Source organism: Lacerta agilis, chromosome 14 (genome assembly GCF_009819535.1).
Source record: "Lacerta agilis isolate rLacAgi1 chromosome 14, rLacAgi1.pri, whole genome shotgun sequence".
Classification (NCBI taxonomy): domain Eukaryota; kingdom Metazoa; phylum Chordata; class Lepidosauria; order Squamata; family Lacertidae; genus Lacerta; species Lacerta agilis.
The window spans coordinates 33489292-33516388 of record NC_046325.1 but is presented as its reverse complement, the minus strand read 5'-3'; the positions used below and the strand labels follow the sequence as shown (position 1 = coordinate 33516388).

At 47.3% G+C, this 27097-nt stretch overlaps 1 protein-coding gene across 2 annotated transcripts; it reads right to left on the bottom strand.

The window, feature by feature from the left end:
• Nucleotides 1–757: 757 nt before the first annotated feature.
• PDK2 (pyruvate dehydrogenase kinase 2) lies at nt 758–23101 on the bottom strand. Of its 2 annotated transcripts, XM_033169477.1 has the most exons (12): nt 22930–23101; nt 18537–18678; nt 13894–13965; nt 12851–13035; nt 11913–12002; nt 10050–10127; nt 8837–8866; nt 6506–6582; nt 4791–4889; nt 4568–4675; nt 3924–4037; nt 758–2594 (listed from the first exon to the last, which is right to left on the bottom strand). In XM_033169477.1, exons 1-12 carry the CDS (start codon nt 23048–23050, stop codon nt 2454–2456), a joined length of 1257 nt encoding a protein of 418 aa, XP_033025368.1. In that variant the 5' UTR covers nt 23051–23101; the 3' UTR covers nt 758–2453. The 2 variants fall into 2 exon arrangements, with proteins under 2 accessions (XP_033025368.1, XP_033025369.1); XM_033169478.1 differs by lacking the exon at nt 8837–8866 and having other exon boundaries at nt 22930–23100.
• Between the last annotated feature and the right edge of the window lie 3996 nt (nt 23102–27097).

The following is a 27097-nucleotide window of genomic DNA, read 5'->3' as shown; positions in this document are numbered from 1 at the left end:
TTTGACTGTAACATCATTCATCAACAATTTGTAAACCATTTTTCATAAAAAGGTCCACCATGTGGCACCAGGGTATGTCAACATCATCTCTCCAAAAGCCTTCACGATGCTCTACCACATGGGAAGACTTTTGGAGAGATGATTTTGATTACTCAGACATAACCATGGTTTGAGCCAATGCTTAAAACATTCATCGTGCACACACACGGTGAATAGGTGGTGTCATTTTTTGCAAGCCTTACAGTCATGTCCCTAATAATGAGCCAGGATTGCTGCCACTTTCTGCCACTCCTAATGGAGCCCTCACTCTGTAGCTCCTCAAGCCACGAAGCACAGAGGAAAGTGATGAGATCAGGCAGCTTGAGGTATAATGTTGTGTTTCTCACACGACAACCCTAGCGGCTGCTTCTTTCAAAAACCAAAGAGGAGGGGAAAGCGCCATTACAGGAACCAGTGGCCAAGAATCTGTCCGATGACCTGCATCTCAGTAGCCAAGGGCATTTCAGGGACAGACTCCAAATCTGAGCTTCAGAAGCACAAGGGGGTGAACCAAGCCTCTTAACGGAGCATTCTTCCATTCTACAATTCCTCGAAAAGTCAGTAAACGTGGGGCAACGAAAACCAAACACCAAAAAGTCCATACGCAATGAAGCAACGCATCACACAACCAGGAAGTTAAGGTTTAAAATTTAATGGTTCTTTCCCCCCCCCCCCCCCGATGGCTCATCAGAGAGCAAAGAATACTGTGGCAGTTTTTTGTGTCCGTGGTTCCACCCAGAAAATAAAATAGATCTATTTATATATATATGTACATGGAAACTTCCAGACAATTCGAGAGCATGCCATGCAGGAGGTTCCAAGCAAAGACTGGCTGGCAGTTGCTTGGGGAGCCAAAAGGTGAGATCAGAAGAATTTGGGCGCAGGCGATTCCTGCTTAGATGAATTGGGGAAGCGACCGGAATGGAAATCAATGGCAAATGGGGACGCTTTGCCAACAAACCCAACACCATTCCCATTTGCTTCGAACGAGGACCAGAAGTGAGGAACCCTGGTAGGAGATACTGGAGAAGGGAGGAGGAATGGCAGAGGGAGGTCTTGCAGTCTTTCTACCTCCCAAACTTGGCGCCAATGCTGCAAACAGCGAATCCTGCCCATCCCTTCCACGCACCGCAGGCAGCTGGGTCGAGGGGACAATTCCTTTTTTCTCTGGGCAGAGACCCCCACTTGCTCCACTGGAGTTGAAGGGGAAAGCCCTCAACACTCCCCACCCCAGCCTCTCCCTCACCCACCACAACCCATTGAACTAGGCCCAGCTGCTTATGCCGCCATGTTTTCCCCACAATGCTTTGTTACAGCGCCTCAAGCGGCCTAACGGCTCTGTGTGGCTCCTGCAAACATCACGTGGGAATCCTGCCACTACAAGGCTCCCCCAAACTGCCCACCCCGTTTGGGGGCAATGCTTTGGCTCGCAGTGAACGGGGTGGGTGCAGGGTTTTCCCCCCACCACGAAGGGAAGCACGCCAGCATGAGCCTCAATGGGAGCAGAGCTGCGCTCAGCCAAAGAGCCATTTCAGCCCAGGGTGGGTGGACAAGCCGATTGAGCGGGGAGACCCCAGGGAAATACTGAGACATCCTTCAAATGCTGGCACAGATCCCACTGCACACCTACGGTCTGTCTGCCCCTATTCTGGGTACCCATCTCCCACCTTCCCAACCTGCAGTTAAAACGGCCTCTTTTTCATGTCAGTCCTCCCTAGCTGGGGAGTCCTACACGTTGGGAAATGTAAATAATGTAACGCAAGGGTTTCTGTGTACCATTCCCCCTCCCTCTTCTGCTTGCGTTGAGAAGCAACCCGGGTGGCCTTGAATTTTCTCAAACTTGCTTGCTCATTTCAACAGGTTTATCTGCCTATAGGTGCCACTTCCCCTCTGTCCATGTCAGGAAACGAACACAGCCCACCTGCGCCAGCTGCTCTGCCACCCTTTTCTTCTTGTAGACCCCCCCTTTGACTCTTCTCTAAATCTTAAGTGCCCAGTCCTTTAAGCTCTTCCATTTTACGGTATAATAATAATAATAATAATAATAATAATAGTAGATGGTGTGCAAAACACTTGAGTACGATCCAAACCACTCGTGGAAGGCAAACTCCAATCGGCTAGGCCAGAGAGCAGTTCTGGGGATGGGGCAGGGAGAAGGAAAAGAAGTTCCATGCGAGGCTGTGGCAATATTTGTGAAGGAGATCTAGGCTATGTACTTCCAAAAATCAAATCTGAGAAGCTGCCAGGCTCCAGGGTCGCAGGCCAGGCCAGCCATGAGCTCTTGCGGAACGAGGTGGGTTTGTGCTGGTGATGATCATCTCGTGTTTCTCTTCCCCACCCCAAAGTTTCGGTGCCTCCGTTGTTGAGGCCGGGCGTAGAGACACCGTTCCCTCGAGCGAACAAAAGTCTCGGTCTTAGGTCACCCTGTACGTGGAGGTGTTCTTGGGCTCCGTACTGGGCACGCACCAGTCGTCGGCTTCCTGGATGGTCTGGTAGTGGCGCCAAGCCGATTTGTTGTACACGGGAAGCCGCTCCACAGAGTCTGTTGACAAGGCCTGCAAAAGGGACAAAAGCAGTGTGGGACGAGGGGTTCCTGGCAGGGCCGGGCGCACAGTCAATGTGCCTCCAATGGCAGGCTCTGGGGCTATAAGTGTCCGATCCAGCCTTAGCGCACCATGGCTTCAACCCCCTGTACCTAGCAGTGCCCACAGGGACCACCAGGTGACCATTGTGGGCCCTGCAAGTTGGGGAGCTCCCTCTAAAAGGGAGAGCCAGTGTGGTGCTCTGCAGATGCTGGACTACAACTCCCATGATCCTCAACCACTGGCCAAACTGGCTCAGGGAGATGGGCGTTGTAGAAGTATAGATTTTTCCAATGCCGGGTTCTATCTTTGGTGTGTGTGTGTGTGTGTGTGTGTGTGTGTGTTTAAAGGTATGTGTGGGGAGGGAGGGAAAGAAAAAGTAACAGCCTTCCCACAGTTCCTATTTTAATAGCAACAGGAGACTCATATGGAGTTCTTGTGCAGAGTCAACAGCAGAAGGAGGGTCACAAAAACTCCTGTAGATGTTCTCCTAACCCAAACATGCATTCAAAACAAAGGTCCTCTCAGCCCGGGCTTCTTTTGGAATTCCCAGTGACACCAGGGCTTTCGGAAGAAGCCGTCAACCGGAAAAGTAACACGTGTGGCAAAGCTAACGCCCGTCCCTTAAGCCACCACCTGACCAGAACAGGTTACGAGTGCTGCATTCGAAGATCTGCTGCTGGCCAGGCAACCCAAGAAGTTGGAGAGGATTCCACCGAACAGTGGAGTCAGGGGCTCACAGCCAACAGGAGGAGAGTTTCCCTACCACGCCCACTTTCATAGGTACTATGAGGCAATGACCCAACCAATGTCACTCATGGACTCTCTGCCCTTGGTTTTGTTCCAAAGCAAATTGACCTCAGGAACATAAGGTGCACAAGGCCTTGGTCCTTGGCTCAGCTGAGCTGCTCCAAAGTAAATGGCTTGCAGAGCAAACATCCCTAAGCTTTCGTTTCGAACGCGTGTTACGATTTTCATTACCTGGCTGTGTATACCACGCCACTGCTTCCTTGTGGTTTAAATTTTTTACCCAATTGAGAAATATTGTTTCAATCCGCTTTTAATACTGGATTTTAAACTGCGGCAACCTGGGACCTTAGGATGAACAGCGGGGTAAAGAAACCAAACTGATCCACAAAAAGACAAACCTGCTAAAAGGAACATTCATCTCTCCTGAGAAGCAGGTTAAGGAACAGCTCCTCAATGGGTCAATTAGGATATGTAAGAAACCAGATCGGCACTCAAGAGGAGGAAGTCACATTTGCGGGCAGGGGAAGGAAGACAAGGACGAGACGAACTCACCTTCAAATAGATGACAGCGTCAGTCCCAAACCCCTCCATGGAGAAGAGCTGAAGGTCACCTTGGAAATACTTAGCGTAGAGTCTGGAAATTGGCAAGCCGTACCCAAAGCCAGCCTGGTTTTAGCAGGAGGGAAGGGCAGGAATGTGGTTAGTAGGGTCTTCTTGTAGGAACATTTATATATAGCAGGGTTAAATGTTTCCTTATTTAAATTTACACAGCGGCAAGCGGATTGCCGACTCATCCTTTTTAATAATTACGTCTTCTACCTTCCTGCCTTCTTCGTTGTTAATCCCCTTTGTCCCCCTTAAAAGAAAAATACACATGAATCTGAATGGTAACAAAATAAACTAGTTTACTGTCAGATTCATTGAGTACATACTTAGGTTACAAATGATATAAACTATATATTAGATATTAGTGAGTCCTAAAAAGACTCGCATCAGAGCATTTACTACTTAACACTTCTATCAGAGGCAGCCTAACCGACCAACGGATCAAACTGACTTGTCACACAGAGGCAGTTAGTCCTCTCTTAGAATATTGGATTTGACTGACATATCCCACACTTCTCTCTCTCTCTCTTTCTCTCTCTCTCTCTCTCTCTCTCTCCCACACCACTCTGGTCCAAGTTAAGAGCACATACCAGGGGCGTCCCTCCGGTCCCCAGCTCCGGCTTGGGTGCTGTGGAATACATATAGCTGAAGAGCCGCTCTATCTTGCGCAGAGGGACCCCACCTCCGCGGTCGCTCATCTGCTCCAAGACAGGGAGGGAAAAGAGCATCAACTGTGATGGGGTTGGGGGGGCAGTTACTGCTGCTAGGCGACTTCCTTCTGAAACTCCTCCCTTCCCAGTCTCCCCTGTTTACCCTGATGGAGAGGTCTTCTTGGCCCAGCAACACCATCACCTTGATGGGCGGCAGTGTGAGGCTGGACTCGTGGCTTTCTACGGTGGCTCTCATGGCATTCTGGAAGACAACGGAAAAACGAGGTCTCTCCCCTAGCCAGACTTTTCTAAACCAGACCTCCCTGCCCCACTGGGTTGAATATTTCAGCTTTCAAATTTTTTAAAAAAAAGTTGCAACAAGACTTGGGCATTCAAAAGACAATTTGGTTGAATTAATATAATTTAGTGTTGCTCGGTAAGTAAACTGCAGCTAAAATTGCATAAAGGTAAAGGTAAAGGGACCCCTGACCGTTAGGTCCAGTCGCGGATGACTCGGGTTGCGGCGCTCATCTCGCGTTAATGGCCGAGGGAGCTGGCGTACAGCTTCTGGGTCATGTGGCCAGCATGACTAAGCCGCTTCTGGCGAACCAGAGCAGCGCACGGAAATGCCGTTTACCTTCCCGCTGGAGCGGTACCTATTTATCTACTTGCACTTTGACGTGCTTTCGAACTGCTAGGTGGGCAGGAGCTGAGACTGAGCAACGGGAGCTCACCCCGTTGCGAGGATTCGAACTGCAGACCTTCTGATCGGCAAGCCCTAGGCTCAGTGGTTTAGACCACAGCGCCACCCGCGTCCCAAAATTGCATAGAAATCGTTAAAAGTGATCCCCAAGTACTTGCAGTTATATTATTATTATTAGTTAGCATTACCTGACATTTTCAGAAGGTAAAATCAAAATTACTTGGTTTTCTAAAAGCAGCTTTGGTGATTCTTCATCAAACCTAGACTTACCAAGCTAAACGCTGTCCAGCCACAAAAGTAACAGAAGACTGAAATTCCTCACACCCAAAAGCATATTTTTAAGACCCTTCGCTGAATAAATTTGGAAGAATTAAGCTTCACGCCCCTAAAAGGGCACCCAACTGCCACAGGTTTGATTCCTGCAGTTAGAATGTACCGCAGCAGTCGGCCATTAAGGACGACAAGGAAATGCATGCTGGGAGAAAAATGGCCGACTGCCATCAAGGGAACACAAGCAGGCCGTTCCAACAGCTCGCTATGGATCCACGAAGGGATCAGGATTCCCCTGCAAACGTCAGGCGGCGGTTTCCTCCAAATTGCTCTTTTGCTCAGTAATATTTATTGTATTAAATAGACATGCATGTTTGAGAATTAAAAAAAAAGGTTATTAATCTCTTAAGTGCGATTTTGATTTATCGAAAGTAACAAGACTGCTTCCCATGCCAGAATACGCGACAAAAAGAGAGACTTCCAATGATTGGTATTAGTAATTGTATTATAATTTGGCATTGTTATAATGAGGCTATTATTGGACTGTAATAAATAGATCAATAATAATAATTATTATTTATGCCCCGGCCATTCTGGGCAGCTCCCAACATCATATTAATAATAATTTAAAAAGTGATAAAACATCATTAAAAACTTCCCTAAACAGGGCTGCCTTCAGATGTCTTCCAAAAGTCAGATTTCCTTGACATCTGACAGGAGGGCGTTCCACAGGGTGGGCGCCACTACCGAGAAGGCCCACTGCCTGGTTCCCTGTAACCTCACTTCTCGCAGGGAGGGAACCGCCAGAAGGCCCTCAGAGCTGGATTTCAGTGTCCGGGCTGAACGATGGGGGTGGAGACTTTCTTTCAGGTATTATTATATTCAAAACCGCAGGGAAGAATTACCTTGAACAGCTCGAAGAGCATGTGGTACAGGTGAGACGGAACATAGACCATGTGGATGGACTGGTCGGGGTGGTTAGCTAGGAAGCAGGAGGAGAGGAGAGGTCATTGAAAGCACAACGGCTGCTATTCTCTACCTTCCCTTCCACCAACCCGCCACGTGCAAGTTGCCCATGCTTCCTGCTGCATTTACCTGCCAGTCTTCAGAAATGCTGCTTTATCCACACAGATTCCATGTTCAAGGTTAGATGTCCTGGCTCATGTCAGGGGCTGCCCCCAAGAAGCCACACGCCCAAAGCCGTCATGCCAAAATACAGGATGCCTCAGCCACTCAAACAAGCAGAGGAGGCCTCACAAGCAGAGGAGACTCCTTGCATTTCCCTGCTCCCCGAGGCCTTTCCCCTGGCTCCTTGCTTGGCTCCCTGGTTGGCTGGGACCCCTTCAAGACTTCCTTCTTTTAGCTCCCCATCAGGCAGACGTGTCAGCGTTTCTTTGCTCTTCTCAAGTCCCTCCCACCCACCCCCTCGGCATGCACAAAATTGCTACCATTTTCACAAGAACAATCCCCAAATGACTCTACATTCGTACCTTGGAAGTAGTGCCGGATTTACGTGTAAGCTAAACAAGCTATAGCTTAGGGCCCCACTCTCTTGGGGGCCCCCCAAAAAAATCTACAGGGGGGAAAACTGGATGTACAGTTCCAAAATATAAGATAAAAAACAAATAAAATAAAACCTATATACAGCAACAGTGTTTTGTGTTGTGTAGGCTCCTATTTGTTATGTACAAATGGCTTTACATACCTATTAGGTCCGTAAATTACCATATAGCATATGTTCAACACAAAAAACAGCGACAATTTGTTGTTGACAAAGGACAGCTGGACACATAAAGGGCCCCATTACCTTCAGTAGCTTAGGGCCTCGTCAAACCTAAATCCAGCCCTGTTTGGAAGTCAAACGGAATCCGTTCTGGAAGTCCGTTCGACTTCCAAAACGTTCGGAAATCAAACCGCGGCTTCTGATTGGCTGCAGAAAGCTCATGCAGCCAATCGGAAGCTGCGGAAGCCCCGTTGGACGTTCGGCTTCCCAAACTAATCCGCAAACTGGAACACCCACTTCCGGGTTTGTGGCGTTCGGGAGCCAAAACGTTTGAGAACTAAGCTGTTTGAAAGCCAAGGTACGACTGTGCGTAATTCTAGTTGCTGCAGAACCATCGGATCTTGCAAGCTAGTATAACGCAGCGTTGGAGGTTATGCGCATTTATTCAATGGCAGAATGCAACCGTTTGGCTGTCTGATATCAAATGTGTGCTGATATGTGTTCCCCTTTCATGAGCTGGACTCTCCCCCCCCCCCAAATACTATTGAATGGTTGGGAGGGTCCACTTGTGGGCTAAATGCTTTTACCATCCTGAGCAGAGTCCCGCTGAAACAGACCAAAGATCCCTCCAATCCAACATTGTGGCCCGAACAGATGCCTCTGGAAAGCCCACAAGCCAAGGATGATTGCAATAGCCCTCCCATTCGAACTGAAATCCGGGGTATACTGCTCCTGAACATGGATGCTCGCTCCATTTAGCCATCGTAGCTTCATAGTTTTTGACAGACTTCTCCCATGTGAATCAGGGTTGTCTGATGTTAGTGGAACTTGGATGCTTTAACACAAGGGTGATGAAAGTGGTCTGTTTACCGCTTGGTGATACCTGAGAAGCACAACCTCTATTTGCCCCTGTCTAGTTTATCTTGCTTATCTCCCACTGCAGACCCAGGAAAAAGAGGGCTCTTCCTTCCTTCCAGTATGAACACGATGGGCTGCATAATTGCAAGCGAGAGATTCTTTAACTGCAAATGACCGCTGAAAAAGCAAATGTGAGTTTGTGTTTTTCTGTCCTTTATTATTTCAAGATCAGCATTTGCGTTCTGCCCAAAGGCTGCTCTGTATTTATTAGAAAATGCAGAATTAGTGATACTGGAAAAGTGTAAAACCAATATCCTTATTAAACCGATTCAGTCCTGAATGCAAAATTATTATTTTTTTTTAAATGCAAATATGCCCAAAGACTTGATGAAAGAGATAAGTTAAGCATCTACTCTAAGTTGCCCATTAACTAGGATCTCCTAGATACTGCGACTTCCACCTTGCAAAGAGCTGCACCTGTTGAATTCTCCATGCCATGCCGCCAACTAAAGGGACGGGAGCTGCTATCGTTTGGTATAGGAGGTGATTTTTTAAAAAAGGCACAAGGAAGGAAGCCGGGATTCTAGCAAAGCTTTAGCCACTGAGCAACAATGCTAACCTTCAGGACAGCCTGCTGATTGAACGATCTACTTACTAGGCCACGGGTGAGGTCCTGTTCCAGAGGCTGAATTAAAAGGGGGAGGAAATGAATGAGGCCAAGAGTTGCTCTATGAGCCGAAAGGATGGACTTCCTTTTATTTCATTTAAAAACGGAAGCCTGGAGAGAAAGTTACGCAGTCCAAAACAGAAACAGACTACACCTGCAGCATTTTCCAACCCGCCGAAATCTTATTACAAAGCCTGTTTCCCCAAAATTACACTCCAGTTTAAATTAACATATTTTTCGCTCCATAAGATGCACCTTTTCCCTCCTAAAAAGTAAGGGGAAATATCTGTGCGTCTTATGGAGCGAATGGTGGTCCCTGGAGAAGAATTGCCCAGGGGCCAAAAGAGGATCATGCTTTTTATTTTACAAAGAGAAAAGGGGGTGTTGAAAGGACCCCGCTCAGCAGCTGATCAGCAAGAGATCGGGAGAGAGATAAGAGTCCCGGCTCCCTTTCAGCCCTGCCCTCCATTGTTGAATGTGCTGCAGAGGGAGGTTGTTTGTTTCCCCAGCGACATGTGACTGGCTGATTAGATTATCTGTCTGGAAACTGTAGAAAAGGCTCCCTTTCCTTTAGAAGCTGCAGAAATGTGAGTTGAACCCCATAAAAATGGGGCTTTTCCTCTTTGCTTTTCCCCCTTTGCAAAAGGAGCTTTGCTTTTCCCCCTTTGCAAAAAAGCTGCAAAACGTTTAGCTGATCCTCAAAACACCAGGGCCTTTCCCTTTGCAAAAAAGCTGCAAAACTTTTAGCTGATCCTCAAAAAACAGGGCTTTTAGAGGAGGAAAACCAGGAAAAATTTATTTTCTTGTTTCCTCCTCTAAAAACAAGGTGCGCCCTATGGAGCGAAAAATACGGTAAGGTCCCGGTTTCTGCAAAATTTCTGATTATGAGCCTCATATTCAGGTGGAGGAGTGAGTAGCACCTCTGTATATCAGGAAGCCTTGCGAAACCTGTCTGCAGTCAAGAAGACCTGCCACAGCTGGCCTGGAAGCACAGTACTGATCACGTCTACTCAGAAGTAAGCCCTACTGAGTACAACGGGCTTGCTCCCAGGTGAAGCAGTTAGCACAACGGCCTTCGTCGATGCTCACCAGCCTATGCACCCTCAGAGCACCCATCTTTCCTTTATCACCCCAAATTTAAATGAACCCTCTTTTCAATCTTGCCCCCATGCCTTCTGGGTCTGCCCCCTGCAGGACTCACCGTTCACTTCCTGGATCTCCAGGTCGGGAGAGGCCATGTAGTATTTGTCACACAACAGCTTGGACATGTCGTAAGCATCTGCGGCAGGAAGAGAGACCCAACATTTTAGGTTGCTGCAGGAGCACAGTCTGCTTTTAAAAATAATAATTTTTTTTATTCATTTTCCAATGAAAATCTTCCAATTATTAACAAATCAGATCAAATCATATACATTAGCGCCAATTATAAATTCCAAATTAAATAATTTCCAGGGACTCCCCATGCCCTGCTTTCTAGAGGTAATGTCCTTTATTTGTATTCTGCCTTCTTGCTTGTTGGTTCCAATTTCATAATTCTGATTGTCCATCTTCATTTTATCAATCTGTCAGTCTCCAGTATGTGACTCAAAATCTTGTTTTAACAAGTCTTTAGATCTAATTAGCGCAGTCTGCTTTTGGAACACTTTTAACATGATGGTTTTGCTTCACGCTGGTATGAAATAGCAGGAGCGGCTGCTACGAGATGGGATATGGGAGTATTTTTTTTCCTGATATTCCCCTTAAAAGACCCAGCAGGCCCCTCAAGTAATAAAATCACCATTCGACAAGTAATAAAAGAGAAATAGAAGGCAGCGTGAGTTGTATCGCTTCTGCTTCTTTGCCACGGAGGATTCTCTCTAGACATTTTTTTTATTCAAAAGGTTTATGATGAAATGGTATTTTAATACAGCGAAAAAATGGCCGTCGCCGCTTCCGAAATTTTCGAGTTACGAAGGGAAAGCGGCGGCACGATACCTCGACTTACGAGGTTTTCAATGCGGTTTTTTCGACGTGCGAATTTTTTCCCGTTCCGAGATGGCGCCTTCGACTTACGAAGATTTCGACTTACAAGGGCGCCTTCGGAATGGATTATCTTCGTAAGTCGAGGTACCACTGTACGTGTTAAAATGTTTGTAAGAAAATATATAATTTAATTTAATTTAACCCCCCCCCCCCACACACACTGCTTGTCCGCTGTTTTTTTGGAAGCAGACCTGGCAACCCTATTGGGAACACTCAAACTCAGCTATGAAAGAACTGCCCGGTTTCGGTTGTCTGCGCCCCTGGTAACCTGAAGGTTAGACTACCACCAAGCATTGCACATGGGGCTGCCTTTGAAGACAGTTGCAAATGAGGCAACATTAACTGACCCAAAGTCTTGGGTAAACAGGAAAAGTATTAGCTTGGTGTGGAAATGTTGGCAAAGATGGCGCCAGGCGTGTCTCTCTGTGGAGAGAATTCCGCAGACTCCTGAAACGGCCTGTTCTCATGTGGCAATCCTCCTCACTGCCCTCAGGTGAGGGCCGTGTTCGAAACTCCCGTTGTTCTAGGCGCATTTTGCAACAGGGAATTTCATTAGCAAGGGCAGTTTCTGAGCTGTGGGCGCAATGCTGCGCCAAAGATTTCAGATGGAAACTGCGGAGTTAATGGAAACAAGGACCTTTTCCCTCCCCTACTTCTGGCTACTCCCTGAAGAGAAGAGACCCTCTTAAGAATATTAGGGGGGTGAGCAAGGGAAGGACTAGACCATGTGAAAAATGAACAGAATACAGTGGAACCTCGGTTTCCGAACGTAATCCGTTCCGGAAGACCGTTCGAGTTCCGCAACGTTCAAAAACTCAATACGGAAGCCTCAATATGGAAAACACAACACGGAAGCCGCGTGGCATGTTCGACTTCTGAGGCATGTTCAAAAACCGAAGCATTTACTTCTGGGTTTACAGCGTTTGAAAACCAAAACATTCGTCAACGGAGACATTCGAAAACCGAGGTTCCACTGTAGTTCAGCTGCAGTTCATTCATTTTCAGGAAGGGGAGGAGACACAGAACATAAAAGCCCACCAACCTCTGACCACGTCCGAGACATTGCAGTTGGGATCGATGCTGCCAATGTGCTTGGGGTGGGCCGGGTTGGTGCTGCCGTCGAAAATCAAGGCTGTGAGAAGGGGGGGAAGGGTGAAGTAAACAAAGGCAGAAACCAGGGCATGTGGTAACCATGACAAGACGGGCATGAGGAGATCATGGCATGCCATGAGAAGGAATGGGGGTCGGGCTGCCTCACACATGGGGAACTTCACTTCGAGGCAGTGACAGGCCCCAGGAAATGCAGGAGGAGGGGAGGGGAAGATAAAAAATTTAAACTGTTTTAAGTAAAGGATTGGGAAGTAAAGTATGCATGTAAAAGGTAAAGGTAAAGGACCCCTGGATGGTTAAGTCCAGTCAAAGGCAACTATGGGGTTGCGGCGCTCATCATGCTTTCAGGCCGAGGGAGCCGGCGTTTGTCCACAGACAGCTTTCCGGATCATGTGGCTAGCATGACCAAACCGCTTCTGGCGCAACGGAACACCATGAGGGAAACCAGAGCGCACGGAAACATCATTTACCTTCCCGCCGCAGTGGTGCCTATTTATCTACTTGCACTGGTGTGCTTTCGAACTGCTAGGTTGGCAGGAGCTGGGACCAAGCAATGGGAGCCCACTCCGTTGCGGGGATTCGAACTGCCGACCTTCTGATCGGCAAGCCCAAGAGGCTCAGTGATTTAGACCACAGTGCCACTACTATGATGCAGCAGCAAGAAGGGGAGAGAAGGGAACTGCTGCAAAAAACAGGGTGGGAAGACAACTTTAGATTTGTATTGAATTGTATTAATTGGACGTTTTTTGAAAACTGATAAAAATTAATTAGCAAAGAAAGCAAAAGGAATTGCAGAAGCAGTGTTAACAGACCAGGAACAAGGAGGATGAGGGTTGGGCAGAAATCCAAGATGGCTGCCACTGAACTCACTGTGCTGGTTAATCAACATGCGGATGGAGATGCGGCTCAGGTAGAAGCGGTCCAGGAAGTACTGGATGTTTTGGTTGGTGACGGGGTCATCACCATAAGCTTCTTTGTACTCAATCACGCCCTGCGCCATGGTGGGGACCACGTCGTTGTGGCGGTTACGGATCGTGACCAGGGCGTTCGTGAATCTGGGAGGAGACAGGCCACAAAGGTGGGGGGGGGAAGAGAAGAAGAAATCTCAAAAATGGGAGGCAGGTCTTCTGTCTGAAAGCGGAACAACGTCCTTCATATTTTCCTGACGAGGCAAGGGCCCAAGTCTCCTGCTCTTCACTGGGTGCTGGAGAAAAATCACACACCCCGCCCCATTAGGGCACCTCATTTTTTGGGGGGGGGGGAGGTGAAACATAATTTCTGCAAATTCCTTCCATGAAGGGTCTTAAAAATATGTTTTTTGGGGGTGAGAGGAATTAAAATCTGCTACAGTGGTACCTCGGTTTAAGAACAGTCCTGTTTACGAATGATTCGGTTTACGAACCCCGCAAAACTGGAAATAGTGTCCCAGTTTGCGAAAACTTTACCTCAGTCTAAGAATGGAATCTGAACGGTGGAAGGGCACCGGTGGCAGGAGGCCTCATTAGGTAAAGCGTGCCTCGGTTTAAGAACGGTTTCGGTTTAAGAAGTGACTTCTTTTTGTGGTAGGTCTATGTCTGGTGAAGATGCACATAAACCGCTTTCGGATTTTAATTTTACTTTCTGAAAGTGTCAGGTAATGCTAAATAATAATAATAATAATAATAAATATTAACACATAACTGCAAGTCCTTGTCAATCATTTTGCTTACCAAGCAAAGCTAAATTATTTAAATTTAACCAAAATGTTATCTTGAATTCCCAAGTCATGTTCCAGTGGCAGCAGCAACTCCAGACATTCTCCACGCAGTAAAGATGTCACAGAAAAAGTGGCTTTGCGATGATGCTGTGAGGTGGGGTTCTTGTATGTGCTGTGCTCAACAGCCCCCTACCACCCCCAAAAAACCTAAACTCACTGTCCCAACGTCCCTTGGTCCTCAGGGTTTTTGTCCAGGAACACCATGATGTCCAGCAAGCTCTGCACGTACCTGGTAGGTGAAAGAGAGAAAGAAGAGTAGGGACCACCTGGATGGAGAAGAAGTCTGTGAAGAGTTGCCTGCAGCCTTCATGGACTGGGTATGTGAAGACCGCCGAGACCATATTACACCGGTCCTGAAAGATCTACATTGGCTCCCAGTATATTTCCGAGCACAATTCAAAGTGCTGGTGCTGACCTTTAAGGCCCTGAACGGCCTCGGCCCAGTATACCTGAAGGAGCGTCTCCACCCCTATCGTTCAGCCCGGACACCGAGGTCCAGCTCCGAGGGCCTTCTGGCCCTCCCTGCGAGAAACGAGGTTACAGGGAACCAGGCAGAGGGCCTTCTCGGTGGTGGCGCCCGTCCTGTGCAACGCCCTCCCATCAGATGTCAAGGAAATAAACAACTCTCTGACTTTTAGAAGGCATCTGAAGGCAGCCCTGTTTAGGGAAGTTCTTAATGTTTGATGTTTTATCGTGTTTTTAATATTCTGTTGGGAGCCGCCCAGAGGGGTTGGGCAGGGTATAAATAATAAATTATTATTATTGTTATTGTTAGGGCAAGAGGCTAAAGGAGACACACATATCTTTAGACCACAGAATCAAAGAATCATAGAGTTGGAAGGGACTACGAGAGTCCTCAAGTCAAACACCCCGCAATGCAGGAATCTTTTGCCCCGCATGGGGCTCGAACCCACAACCCCGAGATCAAGGGTCTCGTGCTCTACTGACTGTGCTACACTCAGGGCTGTGGATTTGAGCCCCACCCTTGACAAGATTCCTGCCTTGCGGGGAGGGTTGGACTTGACAACCCTCATGGTCCTTTCCAATGCTGCAAGTCTTAAGATTCTTTGATTCTATGTCTGTATCTATATTTGTGTGCATGTACATGTATAACCGCACCACCTATATTCCACTTGCACCTCTCCTTTGGGTTTTGATCTGGGGGAAATCAAATGGAACTTTAAAAACGAAAGTGAGGGGCGGAGAGAGAGAGAGATGGCTGCATGGAAGGAAAGAAGCCTTTCTATTATTATTAATAAAAGTGTAGCAGGGAGGCGCCGATAGGGAAACAGGCAGGTGTCAACGCCAGCTTGGGCACTGGGTGGGTGCAAGGAGGAAGGGATGGAGAGGGGCCTTGCAACAATAAACTTGGCGCTTTGCTCTGCAGTGGGGGGGAATCACGGTTTTCCTAGGCTGCGTTTCTCCGGCAACTGTGAAGGGATGTGAGAACAGGGCGAAGCGAATCAAACAAACAGGCCCTCGTCACGTGCTTCCCTCGAAGTAGGACAAAGTTCGTGCAAGCCGCTTAAAAGCAGCGACACCTTCAGACGAAGTGAAAACAAAACAAAAAACCCTTCCTAAAAAAAGGACCGGGGGGGGGGGGGGGGGGAGAAAAGGGGAATGAAGGAAACAGAAGTTAAAGACCCAGGCAGGGAACCGGCCAAACATCTTCCCTCCTCGGGAACCGAATCTGACAAGGTGCTACACTTTTCTGAGCCGTGTGAGTGTGCCGCAACAAGGAAACAAAATGCAGAGTGTTGCGGCACCATGGAGCCACCTTTGCCAACCTGGAGCCCTCCCGATGTACCTGGACTGAAACGCCCATCCGTTCCGCTGGCCGAGGCTGGTGGCAGTTGCATGTGGAGGGTACCAGGTTGGCGATGGGTGCTTTAAAGGCCAACAGATTTGTTGTGGCATCAGGTTCCAAGCACAGACCTCACCTGTTCCCTTGCATGTTTATTTCTTAAGAGTCAGCCGCCAGGGTCACCCACCCAAAGGCTCAGAGCTGCTGAAAGTGTTTTACAGCACAATCTAAACTACATGCCAACCCCTCCCCAGCCCCGTTGGGACATGCCACATCCCTCCCCAATGCCTTAGAACCAGGGTGGATAAAAATCAATGGTTTTTTTTTTTTTTTTTTAAAGTAAATCGGATTTTTTAAATTTAAATTGGATTTTTAAAATAAAATGCTTTTGGAGGCATGTTAAAACCTTCTAAAGATAGTTTTCTATTTAAGTTAAATTGTAGTCCAAAAGCTATTCATCAGGAAATAAGGATTTGTTTAAGTTCTTCCATGTGTGCTAAAACTCAGTCTAAGGCAGGGATCAGCAACCTTTTTCAGCAGGGGGCCAGTCCACCGTCCCTCAGACCATATGGTGGGCCAGACTATATTTTTTTTTGGGGGGGGGGAAATGAACGAATTCCTATGCCCCACAAATAACCCAGAGATGCATTTTAAATAAAAGGATACATTCTACTCATGTAAATACACGCTGATTCCAGGACCGTCCACAGGATTTAGAAGGTGATTGGGCCGGCCCCGGCCCCCAGGCATTACTTTGCCTACCCAATGGTCTAAGGTGTGCTTTGTTTTGTTTTTAAACCATTTAACCACATTAGTTAACAAACATGGACACATACGCTATAATGTTATTGTTTTAGTTAAATAAATTGTTTAAATTGCTATTAAGGAAATGATTATTTTTCCTCTTCCAATAAAGTACAGCAGAAAAGTTGTCCAAATATAAAGAGTTAACTTATTAAACCTGACAATAATTTCATAATTATCTGCCAATATATTCCTAATAGTACAACCAAATCAGTAATTTTTGATATAACTAAAAACTACTTTGAAAATTTATTATTCCAAAAATGAAACCTTCGTCTGGTTGTAAATATTAAGATTATACCAGCAAGAGTGAGTCTTTTTGTAAAAAAAAAATGATTTAAATCAAATCTTACTGACTAGTGATTTAAATCAAGTCTTACTGAATTTAAATCAATTAGATTTAAATGAAATCCACCCTGCTTAGAACCTATTTCCACTCTGTCACACAGACACACTTTTGCAGATCAGGGCAAGAAAAACACTGTGTTATCCTATGTGCTGCAGAGTATTAATCAGCCAAAGGCCTGGTTGAAGTGGAACATTTTTGCCCGGAGGTTAAAACTATATAATGAAGGCGCCAGGCAGGCCTCCCTGGGGAGAGCATTCCACAAACGAGGAGCCACCACAGAGAAGGCCCTTCTTGTGTTGCCAGATCCAGACCTTACGCAGAGGAGGCACACGAAGAAGGGCCTCAGAGACTGAACACAGAGTCTGGGACAGTTTATATTTCTGAGTAGACTTGTGCAGAAAGGCTCTGTAAAAGAGCCCTGTGAATGAGAAGCCCCCAGGCAACTGCTGAAGGGTGTGGGGCACTGTGAAACTGCCTTATATCGAGCCAGAAGATCTACCCCTCCAGCCGAGGAAAATCCGCTCCAGGGCTGGAAAGTCACTTGGGTTTGGCAGGCTGGATCATAAAGGAACCTCTGATCATCCTCCCAGGCCCTTCTTTGTGTGTCTCCTCCTTGAGAGGAATGGAGGGTGGCAACACAAGAACAGGGCCTTTTCTGCAATGGCTCCCCGTCTATGGAATGCTCTCCCCGGGGAGTTTTGGCTGGCACCTTCATTATACACCTTTAGGCGCCAGGCAGCAATTGTTCCTCTTCAAGCAGGGTGACTGACATCCCATGCACTTTTAAATATGCTGCGAGTGGGGGTGTATTATTGGTTTGTTTTCATTGTTTTCATTGTGCATGTTCATATATATATATATATAGTGATTTTATCTGCCCATAAACATATAAAATTAGGAAAGGAGTACGACAAGGCTGTATATTGTCTCCCTGCTTATTTAACTTATATGCAGAATTCATCATGTGAAAGGCTGGGCTGGATGAATCCCAAACCGGAATTAAGATTGCCGGAAAAAATATCAACAACCTCAGATATGCTGATGATACAACCTTGATGGCAGAAAGTGAGGAGGAATTGAAGAACCTTTTAATGAGGGTGAAAGAGGAGAGCGCAAAATATGGTCTGAAGCTCAACATCAAAAAAACTAAGATCATGGCCACTGGTCCCATCACCTCCTGGCAAATAGAAGGGGAAGAAATGGAGGCAGTGAGAGATTTTACTTTCTTGGGCTCCATGATCACTGCAGATGGTGACAGCAGTCACGAAATTAGAAGACGCCTGCTTCTTGGGAGAAAAGCAATGACAAACCTAGACAGCATCTTAAAAAGCAAAGACATCACCTTGCCGACAAAGGTCCGTATAGTTAAAGCTATGGTTTTCCCAGTAGTAATGTATGGAAGTGAGAGCTGGACCATCAAGAAGGCTGATCGCCGAAGAATTGATGCTTTTGAATTATGGTGCTGGAGGAGACTCTTGAGAGTCCCATGGACTGCAAGAATATCAAACCTATCCATTCTCAAGGAAATCGGCCCTGAGTGCTCACTAGAAGGACAGATCCTGAAGTTGAGGCTCCAGTACTTTGGCCACCTCATGAGAAGAGAAGACTCCCTGGAAAAGACCCTGATGTTGGGAAAGATGGAGGGCACAAGGAGAAGGGGACGACAGAGGATGCGATGGTTGGACAGTGTTCTCGAAGCTACTAACATGAGTTTGGCCAAACTGCGGGAGGCAGTGAAGGATAGGCATGCCTGGCGTGCTCTGGTCCATGGGGTCACGAAGAGTCGGACACGACTGAACGACTGAACAACAACAAAACATATAAACAAACAGAAGGGACTCACCAGCTCTGCACCAGCTGAACGGAAGGGGTGCTCAGCACACGGTCTGGGAGAAGGTTGATTTCCTTCATGATGTTTGCCAGCCGGACAGGGAGTTCTTGGCGGAGGAAAGTGAATGAGGTCTTCTCGCAGGCATTGCTGGATCCTGAAAAGGAAAACACACCCTGCTATCAGCTGTTCTGGCACACGCCCCAAGAAAAAGGTTACGCCAGCCAATATTTATTTATCTGACTGCTGCATTTCCATCCCTCCTTTTTCCCCCAACAGGTGCTCAAGGTGTTATGCGTGGGTTCTCCCCCTCCTCAAATAGCCCCCACAACAACCCTGTGAGGTAGGTTAGACTGAGAGGCAGCGACCGGCCCAAGGCTTTATGTCGAGTGGGGATTTGAACCCTGGTCAGGATCCCAGGTGCCACTCTGGCAAGTTATTGCAAACCAGCCTGCGATCCCCAATGGAGGCTCCCTAATTGGAGGATAATCTATAAAATTCTAGCCTTGAAAGATCCAGATCCTGCAATTAAGTATGTTACCAAGTATCTACAGTATTACAAGTGCAACGTGCATGCATGCACGCACAAAAACACACACAAATTATGTATCTTTCTTCACTGACCCCTCCATGCTTTTGATGCCAGAGGTTCTCATCAGGGAAAGCTCAGGTCACCCTCTTAGTATTTAAGGTGTCTTAAGCACTTTTGCTATGTTGGAGTAAGATAATGAACACAGAATAAGCTAGCTGCTCAGTAGGGCGGTTCATTAAAAACTTCTTTTTGAAAATGCCTGCTCCAAAGGTCATTTACCTTCCCGCCGGAGCAGTGCCTATTTATCTAGCGCTGGTATGCTTTCAAACTGCTAAGTTGGCAGGTGCTAGGACAGAGCAATGGGAGCTCACCCCGCTGCGGGGATTCGAACCGCCGACCTTCCAATTGGCAAGCCCAAGAGGCTCAGTGGTTTAGAGCACAGCACCACCTGCGTCCCTTTCAAAGGATCTTAAAGGTAAAGGTAACAGTACCCCTGACCGTTAGGTCCAGTCACGGACGACTCTGGGGTTGTGGCACTCATCTCGCTCTATAGGCCGAGGGATCCGGCGTTTGTCCACAGACAGCTTCTGGGTCATGTGGCCAGCATGACTACGCCGCTTCTGGCAAACCAGAGCAGCGCACAGAAACGCCGTTTACTTTCCTGCCAGAGCGGTACCTATTTATCTACTTGCACTTTGACGTGCTTTCGAACTGCTAGGTGGGCAGGAGCTGGGACCGAACAATGGGAGCTCACCCTGTCGCGGGGATTCGAACCGCCAACCTTCTGATCGGCAAGCCCTAGTCTCAGTGGTTTAGACCACAGCGCCACCCACATCCCTTTCAAAGGATCTTACTCCCAGGCAAATGAATTAGCACAGCAGGCCTTAATCCCTCACATGCAACTGCTGGAATTTGTTTTCGGTGCCACAGCTTAACCTTGAAATCCAAGGTGGTTTTTTAAAAAAACAAACCCTGCTTATTTTACAAAATTCCGGGGGGGGGGGGGCTTTCCAAAAATTCTGAATTCTATAATTCTATGAATCAAACCATATGGAAACTGGGTCTTCTACTAACAGGAGGAAGGTCTGTCGACAGTAGAGACGTGATGTGTTTGTTACTGAAGCAGGTGAGTGGAAGCAATTTATGCTGTCAAAAAAGGGGGAAATCACCCAAGGGGAGAGCGTTGAACAGCTGGGCAAGGACAGGGAAACAGTGACCTTTTCGGCAAACAGAGGAGACAGAAAAGCCAGCAGAGGATGTAGGAGAAGGCAAGCTGGGCAACGTACATCCAAATCTGCTCTGAGGTTTCACCCCCCCCACCCCCACCCCTTCCATCCAAACTCTCCACCAAAGGAAACCTGCACACAGGTCAAAGCACTAAGCCGCAAGCTGAGCTGTGCAAGCAACTGCTGGAAAGGGAGACAAGGAATCCATTGTGCATGTTTCTGTTTGCTACCGAGGCAAAGAGTGCGGAGTTCTTTATTTAGCCCCACTGTTTTGAAAAGAGCGTCAGACACCATCCTCGCACGGCTGGAACGAAGCACTGCAGGGAAAACGGAGGGAGGGGGTGGAATTGGCGAGAAAAATCGGCAAGTGGGGCTAGGGGAGGTCTTGACGCTGAGGATCCCCCAATCAGCACCGCTTGTCCTTCATATCCTTCAGAGGGCATCGCACAAAACTCCCCCCTCCCAACTCAGCAGCGTAAACCCAGAACAAGGACGCAAGGACTTTGCAAATTCACCAAGAATCGCTTCTGCCATCAGGGAACTTTGAAATACTGTCCGTCCTGCCCCCCCTCCCTCTCATTCATCTCTGATGTCCTTTCAAAAAAGCAATGTGCCTGGGGAGATGTTAATCCAGGTGGACAAGCGAGGAAATCCTGGCAAAAGGGGCACTGTGGGGGACAGAACTTCAGAAGTTGTACCTGCCCAGATTTGGCCCAGGTGTTTGGCTTGCAACCTTGTGGATAGAGAGGGACACGGGGGGATACTGTCACCGTTCAGATTTGGGTCATTTACCAGCATTGGAAATATACGGCAAAGAGGCTAGCCCCCTGCAGGTAAAACTGCTGAACCAAATATCAATGGGGGGGGGGTTTAGGGGGCTGAATGCAGCAATTCCCTAGCTCAAATATAGACATATTTAGCCCCCAGGAAACACTGGTCCTGCTTTCTGCACATCACAAATCTCTCAGAACCGTGGCAATGGATTAGTAAGGAAGGGCACAAGAATTCTATACCAAACAAACATGTTTATGTGCAAAAAAGGGAACGATGCAGACCCCTTTTGGGGGTTGCCACATTTATCTGAGAAAAACGGGGCATATTTACTTATGGATGTACACTCTGCGACTTGTGGAAGCGACAGAGATCAGCGTGAAGTATCTAGTTGTGGAAATGGATGTGTGTGTTAAAGGCATGGGAGCATGCTGGAGGAAGAGATTTACCGGACTGTATGAGAAGAAGAAGAAGAAGAGTTTGGATTTGATATCCCGCTTTATCACTACTCGAAGGAGTCTCAAAGCGGCTAACATTCTCCTTTCCCTTCCTCCCCCACAACAAACACTCTGTGAGGTGAGTGGGGCTGAGAGACTTCAAAGAAGTGTGACTAGCCCAAGGTCACCCAGCAGTTGCATGTGGAGGAGCGGAGACGCGAACCCGGTTCCCCAGATTATGAGTCTACCGCTCTTAACCACTACACCACACTGGCTCTCATATCAGGAAGAGAAGAGGCAAAGAACAGGCTAAATTTGAGGAAAGTTGTTTGGCTGCTCACTTTTGGCGGCGGGGTGGGGGGCGTTGCATGTCCATAGGAATGTTTATCTACTTATATAATCCTTTAACTGGAGATGTCATTGAACCTGAGTCCTTCTGCACACAAAGAGAGCTATGCTCCCACTCTTCTCTCTCTCACTCACACACACAAACAAAGAGGAGGGAAGAAAGATCACCTGTTCAGGCTGCGGGACATTCCTCCGCAGATAAACAGGAAATGCTTTCAGAGAGCCAGATTAAAGTGTTACTTGGTATATTTACAGAGGAGAGGTGCTCTAAGGTAATCTCACGATTCACCTGGTTACACTGAACTGTTTGGTTGGGGGGTGGGGTGGGGGGTTCCTCTGATCCACAACTGATCTACCAGGTTGCAATACTGTAGTGTAGGCAAACTGACCTGGCAGCCAATTCCACTCAAACTCAACAGGACTTGCTTCTACGCACACATGCACAAGACCACTACCCTGTTAAGGTACCAGGGACTCAGAATAACTGAAACAGAATAACTGAACTTTGACGAAGACCCAAGCGCAGGGGAGGCAAAAGGAGAAGCGGGTCCTTAATCCAGTTTAGCTGGGCGCAGGACGGTGCGGGGCAGCCGGTTCTCGCTTCCTTAGATCATGCATATTATCCCACTTCCCCCACCCCCTACAAAACACCCAAGGCAGCTTAAGAAAAACAACGCAGCAACCAGTGGCTACAACTCTACATGCCCTTACCTGGGAGCAACCACCCCCCTCAAATCAGGTCTTACTTCTGAGTGCACTCGCAAAGCAGGAATGTGCTCCAAAACTCCCCTCCCTTTTAATTCACTATATATATATACACACACACACACATATATATATATATGGAGCAGAAGCAAAGCGCGCACACACACACACGTATATATGGAGCAGAAGCAAAGCAGAAACGCAACCAAAGCTTCCCACCCCTTTTGTTTACAGAGCACATGCAAATATATTTAAACCCACATTTATGCGGTTTCACTTGTTATTTTTGGAGACAGCAGGGAGACCCCGCTGGTCGCCCGCCTTGTCGGGCAATACGCCTCCTTCCCCTGCCTGCCTGCCTGCCCGCCTCCCTCTGCCCGTCCACGCACCGAAGTCCAGGAACTGCTTCATGGAAAGCGGGGAAGGCGAGAACTTGCTGAAGTGCTCGATGTACTTGGGCGCCCCGGCCAGCGCCGAATGGCCCTTCAGCAGGCAGCGCAGGAGGCGCATCGCGGCGGCGGCGGCGGCTGCACTGGCACTAGCCAGGCCCCGGCAGGCCAACTCAGCGGCCCTCCGCCTACAACAGCAGACCCACACACTCAGGCGGCTCAGCTAGCGACTGACAACAGCTCAGGAGAAGCCGCCAACCCTGGAAAGGCACAGCCCCGCCCTCGCCCGCTCCCGGCCAATCCGAGGTGGGGCCCCGCCCACCCACTCCGACGGGCGGCCGCGGCGGAAAAAAACAAGACGTGGCCGGCCAATGGGAAGGCGCTCGGCAGCACGTGGAAAAGGAAGGGGGAGGCATCCGTGCCCGCTTGGGACACGCCCATTTAACCCTTCCGCCGCCGCCGTAATGTTTTAGAAGTTGTCCGATTTGTGATAGTTCTTATATTTATTATATTCAAGGCTGGATTTAGGTTTGTTGAGGCCCTAAACCACTGAAGGTAATGGGGCCCTTTATATGTCCAGCTGTCCTTTGTCAACAACAAATTGCCGCTGTTTTTGGTGTTGAATATATGCTATATGGTAATTTATGGACCTAATATGTATCTAAAAAAGCCATTTGCACATGCAGAATGTAGGCACCCTATATATAGAAATGAGCAAACCAGTGATATTTTAGGGAGCAAGCTAGCATCATACTTACATTATAGGAGCCTACACAACACAAAACACTTGCTGTATGTAGGTTTTATTTTACTTGTTTTTTATCTTATATTTTGGAAATGTAAATCCAGTTTTTTTTTCTTTGGGGGAGGGCAAGAGAGTGGGGCCCTAAGCTATAGCTTATATGTAAATCCAGCACTGATTATATTGTATGTATTTTATGGAATTACAATTTGAATTCCAAAGAACTCAGATTGTAAGTGTTCTTGGCCAACACTCTATGGACCACTTGAATGAAACTTGAGGAACACTGCTGGGCTGTGGACCGCGTTTTGGGAATCCACCTGGGCAAGATAATTTTGCAGACTGGTAATTTTTGAGAGCTTGTTTGCTAAGGCTGGGCAAGAGCTCCGTCTCGGTCACAGATCGCCTGCCCAAGAGAAATACCAGCTTTGCTATTGATAAGCAAAAGCTTTGTAAGTGCACTTGCGAAGGCTGCTGTCACAGAATCATAAAAGAGTTGGAAGGAACCCCGAGGGTTGTCTCATCCAACCCACTGCAATGCAGGAATATGCAGCTGTTTCCCCATACAGGGATCGAACCTGCAACCTTGGTGTTATCAGTGAGCTAGAAACTAGGAAGACTGGATGCATTCGTAACTTTTCTGTGATGCTTCTCCAAAGCAAAAAGCAGCTTCCAGAATAAAATACTATACTACGTACAAATTGATAATTAATAAATCAATGATTAATCATTAAGGTTTAGTGAGAGTTACTTCTGAGTAAAACACAGACATGATTGGGTTGATTGTGAGCTCCTTCTTTCCTTAGTTTATCAAACTTTCTCCTGCACTTCCTCTTCCTACCTCTGATAAATCCATGAGTTACATGGGATTGTGAGCTGTATGGCTCACAAGACTATCCGTTCACTGCTATCAGGTGATATTTCATTAATTGCACTTCCCTTTGGTCAGAGCTCACGTGTTCCACCTCCTTTGCTGTTTGAGTAATGCCCCCTTTATTTCTGCTCATGAAGCCGGTGGCTTGCTGGGTTGCAAGCTGTCGCCTGGACCGCCAGAGCCCATGCACAAGTATTACTGGTAAACAAGGCAGCCTGGATAGCCCAGCCTGGTTCGAGCGTGGTGCTGATAATGCCAAGGTAGTGAAGGTTTGATCCCCATATGGGGCAGTTGCATATTCCTGCATTGCAGGGGGTTGGACTAGTATGATCCTCAGGGTTCCTTCCAACCCTAAGATTCTACAATTCTATTTGTGAAACCCGGCATGTATGGGAAGACAACAATGAATGAGAAAAATTGTGCTAACTTCTGTTCATGGAATAAGTCCACATTATTTCAACACCCTTTGAACTACGGCAGTCTCTTAGCATTCTTTAATCATATATAGCTGGGCCATTACATATAAAATATGACTTAAGAGATGTAACATCAGAAACACGGGACTTCTTTCTTTTGTATAATGTGGAATAACCCTCTTCTTAGGAATGGAACTCTTACCCCAGACTTTTTAGATACTACCGTGTTTCTCCTAAAATAAGACACCGTCTTATATATTTTTTTTCCTCAACAAAACACAGTATGGCTTATTTTCAGGGGATGTCTTATTTTAACCGCATCGCATCAGTACGCTGCATAACCATGCCTCTCCAGGCTGTTTTAATGGGAGGTGCCGCATCACTATGGCTTATTTTCGGGGTATGGCTTATTTTCGGGGAATGGCTTATATTTCACAAATGCATAGAAATCCTGCTATGGCTTATTTTATGGCCATGTCTTATTTTAGGAGAAACACGGTATGCACCGATATCTAAAATGAGAGACACACAGGCTTAAGCGCTAAAGGGACGCGGGTGGCGCTGTGGTCTAAACCACTGAGCCTCTTGGGTTTGCCGATCAGAAGGTCGGCGGTTCGAATCCCCGCAACGGGGTGAGCTCCCGTTGCTCTGGCCCAGCTAGCAGTTTGAAAGTACGCCAGTGCAGGTAGATAACTATGTACTCCGGTGGGAAGGTAAATGGCGTTTCTGTGTGCTCTGGTTTCCGTCACGGTTTTCTGTTGTGCCAGAAGCAGTTTAGTCATGCTGGCCACATGATCCAGAAAGCTGTCTGCGGACAAACGCCGGCTCCCTCAGCCTGAAAGCAAGATGAGCCCCACAACTCCATAGTCGCCTTTGACTGGACTTAACCATTCAGGGGTCCTTTACCTTTTTTTACCTAAGTGCTAAAGACCATTACCATTTCCCAGATGTACTGGGAGAGCTGGGATTGTTTACCCTGGTTCTATTCGATCTGGGTGTGTTGACTGGGCTATATGGGTTGGCTAAGCCCTTTGTCCAAATTGTCTTCTCACTGGGAGCCCCTGTTTAGAGGTGATCAACTCAAGTCAGGGATGTTATCCTGCGTTCATGGAATACTTCTGTGTACCCCAAGTCATCGCCAACAAAGCCACAATTTTTTCAGCAGAGTCTGTCCTTTAAATGGGCAAACATAAACCGGAGGCTGCTGAAGTGAGCTCATTTAATTCATTGAATTAAAACAAAATGCTGAAGCCGCAAGTTACAAATCAGAGTCATTTTTTTTATTCATAAAATAAAATAGCCACTCAAGCTTATTTACAACCAAGGCACAATGATTCCAGACTTCCAGTACCATAAACAGTGGTAAATTCCAGTGAGCAACAAATATATATATATATTTATATACACATAGCTATAGTTAAGTACATTCTTAATAATTTAATATACAGCTGGGAGATGAGAGGGGGGGGTGCTCATTCTCTGATATTCTACACAACTATAGTTTCCTTAACTGTGATGTGTGGAAGGGGATCTTTCAGATTTTCTCCCCCCTTTTTTGCAGCCCAGATCAGTAGTGTGCATTGGTGCCAACCACACTTGTAAAACAGTGAGGAACTGTGTCTTATGAACAGGGCCATAAATTGAGGGCACTGGTCAACACTTTGTACTGTATATTTAGATATGAAACCTGAAAACGGAAACATGCTTTTATAAAGAACCCCAAATCCAGCTTCAGTAAGTTCTCCGAGTCAGACATGGGCAAGGGATGTTTTGAAATGAAACTATTGCAGACTGAACTGTCATGAGCACCTACTTCTTGGCAAGACGGGCAGCTGTGCTGCCCAATCGCAGAAGCAGTTGCCCTCAAACCCCACCCCTTTCTGATGCGGAACGTGAAGCACACAAGGCCAGCTTTTCCTCAAGATTCAAAATGGCGGCTGGGCAATGGCGGCTGGGAGAAGCGGGGAGCAAGTCTCGTTCTGCCTTGCTGTATTCCACTGAAATGCAGGCTGTCCCTACCAACGCATCCTTTCCCCGCAAGCGCTGAGTAATGTCTGAAACGGGAGCTTTAAGCCTGCTCATTCTTGGCACTCACAAACGCCCCATCCCCATGAACTGGCTGCAGCTGGTCAGTTA

What these genes read in the sequence shown, in the direction of transcription:
- PDK2 (XM_033169477.1), bottom strand. Translation starts at nt 23,050, where the DNA reads ATGCGCCTCCTGCGCTGCCTGCTGAAGGGCCATTCGGCGCTGGCCGGG. An exon ending in GTTCAGCTGGTGCAGAGCTG is followed by an intron (nt 13,966 to 18,536) that starts GTGAGTCCCTTC and finishes TTCACCTACCAG; the next exon opens with GTACGTGCAGAGCTTGCTGG. An exon ending in GGACCGGAGGGACGCCCCTG is followed by an intron (nt 4,038 to 4,567) that starts GTATGTGCTCTT and finishes TGCTAAAACCAG; the next exon opens with GCTGGCTTTGGGTACGGCTT.